A 3,446-nucleotide genomic window follows, 5' to 3' on the forward strand; every position below is an offset into this window, starting at 1 on the left:
AATCTATCCTGGTAAAGTTCACACATGGCGATGCGTTCCTTCCCAGTTCCAGGTCTCTGGACGTCCCGCCATTATTAGTTCCTGATAGACTCAATAAGACAACATTTTATCATTATGATACCCTGTGCTGGTGTGGCCGCGTGTAGTTTCCATCACGAACTGACGATAGGCTTTGCTTAATACCGCTCTTTCTGCTTCGAGTGCTCTCTCATCGGGGGAGCTGACCCAGAGCGACTCACACACAACACTCGTTGTCGATATAATGGATGAGCCTGATCTTCTTCTGGACGAAGTTGACGCATTTGAAGATTGTATTGACGCGGACGCCACCGAGGAGAGTAATGATGACGGTATTGAAAGCTTTGCGGGCACCGAATTTGTGGATGAGCTCTTCGCTCATGGTAGCGACCTGGACGAGAATGGCGGGAGGCCGCTCAAGGCCAAGAATGAGTTCAAGATTGACCACTCGAGTGGAAGTTTCAGAATGAAACGTCAGTAAACAGCCTTACCATCCGATTTCAACGAGCGCTCCTCTATTAACAGTCACCGCGTTATATTACAGCCGAGAATTTCATGTCGCGAACGAACGATCCCAACTTCGATGCCGCTCAAGCGCTAGAGATGTTTCAGCGGAGATACACGATGGACTATGGAAGGAAAGCTTCTGGGTCCAAAGCAGCCGATCCCGAAGACAGGTACTTTCCCATCTTCCATCTGGATATGATCAGTATCGTCGGCCGACCTCTACAACCGATCACGCGCCGAAGTGGTTTCTTCGACAACGTCACATTCACTCTGAGACACTGGCATTCGTCGTACGTCGGCAAACACGTAACGACCAATCTGCCCTTCGACATCCGCAACCGAACCTTTCGAATCGCAACCGCGGCGTCCCGTGAACTGTGGTTCATAGTGATGCATCCGGTACACAGTCAGATGGATGACCTGTCCGGTTCGCAGGGCCAACGTCGACAACGGCAAAAGGCTTCCCGTCGAAGCAGCGCCCTCGAGCGACATCACGCGAAAGCTCTTGCGGAATACATCATTGGTATCTTCACGGATGGAGAGCTCCTGGGCGAAGGTGTCGAGCCCTCCTGGGGTTTAAATGACCGACGTTCGTCGAGCCTATCGTACGATAAGTGGACGACCTTCCAGACACTGTTTATGGATAACTGGTCAACCTTCTCCCGGGATCATGCCTATGACCGTTTCTGGCTTGACAATAAACCTGCATTTCACACATATGACTACGGAGCCAATATCGAAATCGAGGTCAACGAAGAACTCAAAAAACTTCCCATGGAGACGCGTTTGCGACCAGAAAATGAGGATGAGGACGAAGACCCGGATTCTGACTCTGATACTGACTCCGACTCCGGCTCCGGCTCCGACTCTAATTCCACCTCCAATGTTGGTAGAAACGGAGATCATCGGAGCAGAAGAGCAAACGATGACGAAACTGAAGCATCATCATCGGCGGGCCGCCGAGCACTCGACAACAGCTTGGCTGATGACGATGCCGGGACCAACGACGGCAACTAGGAGCACCTGTACAGCGGTGGACTTGAGCATCTTCGGACTGAACTAGAGAAGAAGTACAATATCGACAATATTGACCAGATCTCATACGCACTGGCAGCCGACGTCAACTGCATTGAGCGTACGCCAAACCGGTCTTCCGATGGCGGCCAGAATACCGGTGGTGCAGTGTCCCTTCTAGCAGACCGACGCAAACTTGTCGAGCACTATGGAGGCTTGCGGGGTTTCACGTTCTATCCCCTTGCATTCCACCCCAGGTACGGGAACTTCTCGTCGCCTCGCCCGCCGCGTTTCTTGGATGATGTATGCCTCGTGATGCGAGACAACATGAGCTATCGCAACAACGGTGCTGAGGACGTCTTATCCTTCGGCTACTTTCATGCGTACTCAAATATCAAACGGACGATCCGAAGCCGCCCGGAGGACCTGCTTCCCGCCCGAGGCATCGCCACCGGTGCCCTTACTCTACCACCCAGCGAGGCCTGCCAGAGAGCGCATATCCGCGCCCGCCAACAGCGGCTGCTGCGGACTCTTTCCGGCGAACAAACACCCGAGCAGCCAGGGTTGTCCATACCCTTCGCGCGCGAGCAACATCGAATAAAGACGGCCATGTCACAGAACCAGGTTGCATTCCGGATGGAGCAAGTGGTGACCATCAGGACAAACAAGCTCGAGAGTCACCGACGTCACTTCTTCAGTGTCCTTCAGCCCATCTTTCAGCTGATACGCTTCTTCCTCAAAGAGAAGCGGTCATATACCTCCGTGCTACGGGGCTTCAAACCATCCATCTTCCCCAATGTGCTCTGTTCCTTCGCTAGACTGTTCGAGCTGACGTTGGCGGAAATGCACCAGCGATTCCAGGCACGGGCCGACAAGGGACTCGATCTGGCTCTCTCGGAGGCCGTTGCGGTGCTAGATCGGCTGGGAAACTACTGCTTCACGGGCGACTCCAGGGTGCTGATGAGCACTGTGCTCCGGCCGCTGTTTACCACTGATAGTCTGAAGTTGGGTGCGTGGCCCTACGTGTCCGCCGACATGCTCGACTTTCGAGGGGCGAGTGGAAAGATGGACGTCGTCAGGTGGCCGCGGACCAAGGATGAAGAGCGCAAGCCTATACTGTTACATCTCGCATCGTTGGAGTACCACTACGGCCGGGTCGTGGCGGCAAACTGCCATAGTCGAGTATGGTTCGGTCAGCTTGGAGCGGAGACCATCAATCACATCGGCAGCGCCAACAAGTTCATAAAGAAGATATTCCGTGGCTTCTGGGTGCCTCAGATGGTATCGTTCATGGCTCATTAGCTTCGAATTCAGCTTAACCAAGGAGCTCGTAGCGGCAGGGACCCAACGGAACACCTTCACCGATCCCAGCGTTTCAGCACGATTTTGGAAGCCTGGGAGCTGAGCGAGGAACCCTTTAGTAGTGAGTGAGTTAAAAATTGGTCTGATTCCATTCGGTGCTATTGTAAGCTAACGCCTAATGAAGACAGCTCGAGAAGCTGTTTCCCGACGGATCGACCGGTGATGCTCCAGTACCATTGCCCGCCCCTTCTACATCGAACAAGGCACGATGCGACTTCGCGGAGGAAATATACAACGCGTGTCTTAGGGATGATAAAACTACCTGGCAAGCTGTAGCATCTAAGAATGCCACATGGCCATCCATGCTTCGTGAGGCTATCCGCAGCACAAGTAAGGCGGATGTGACGGCGCAGGAGTGGATCGATGGAATCGCCAAGCAGATGGCGGAAGCCGGCATAGACTGGGTCCCGGGTTGTCACTGTAAGCGGCTCACGTCGCGACGTGTTGTCCTACTAGACAGGATTCACCGGTACAAAAGATCGCAGAAGATGATGATGCTTCCGACTGGCCCGCCGGGTAGTCTCAAGCGTGCGGCGAAGGAAGCG

The 3,446-nt window shown here is 53.8% G+C and overlaps 1 protein-coding gene across 1 annotated transcript; it reads left to right on the plus strand.

Annotated features, from left to right (window-relative positions):
- Positions 1 to 262: 262 nt before the first annotated feature.
- LRP88_13013 (uncharacterized protein) lies at positions 263 to 2,841 on the plus strand (the record flags this gene model as incomplete). Its single annotated transcript, XM_083249397.1, has 3 exons — positions 263 to 491; positions 563 to 1,410; positions 1,543 to 2,841. 3 exons carry the CDS (start codon positions 263 to 265, stop codon positions 2,839 to 2,841), a joined length of 2,376 nt encoding a protein of 791 aa, XP_083094882.1.
- Between the last annotated feature and the right edge of the window lie 605 nt (positions 2,842 to 3,446).

The sequence above is a fragment of the Fusarium phalaenopsidis genome (assembly GCF_050370095.1).
Source record: "Fusarium phalaenopsidis strain FUZ10S chromosome Unknown contig_32330, whole genome shotgun sequence".
Taxonomy (NCBI): Eukaryota; Fungi; Ascomycota; class Sordariomycetes; order Hypocreales; family Nectriaceae; genus Fusarium; species Fusarium phalaenopsidis.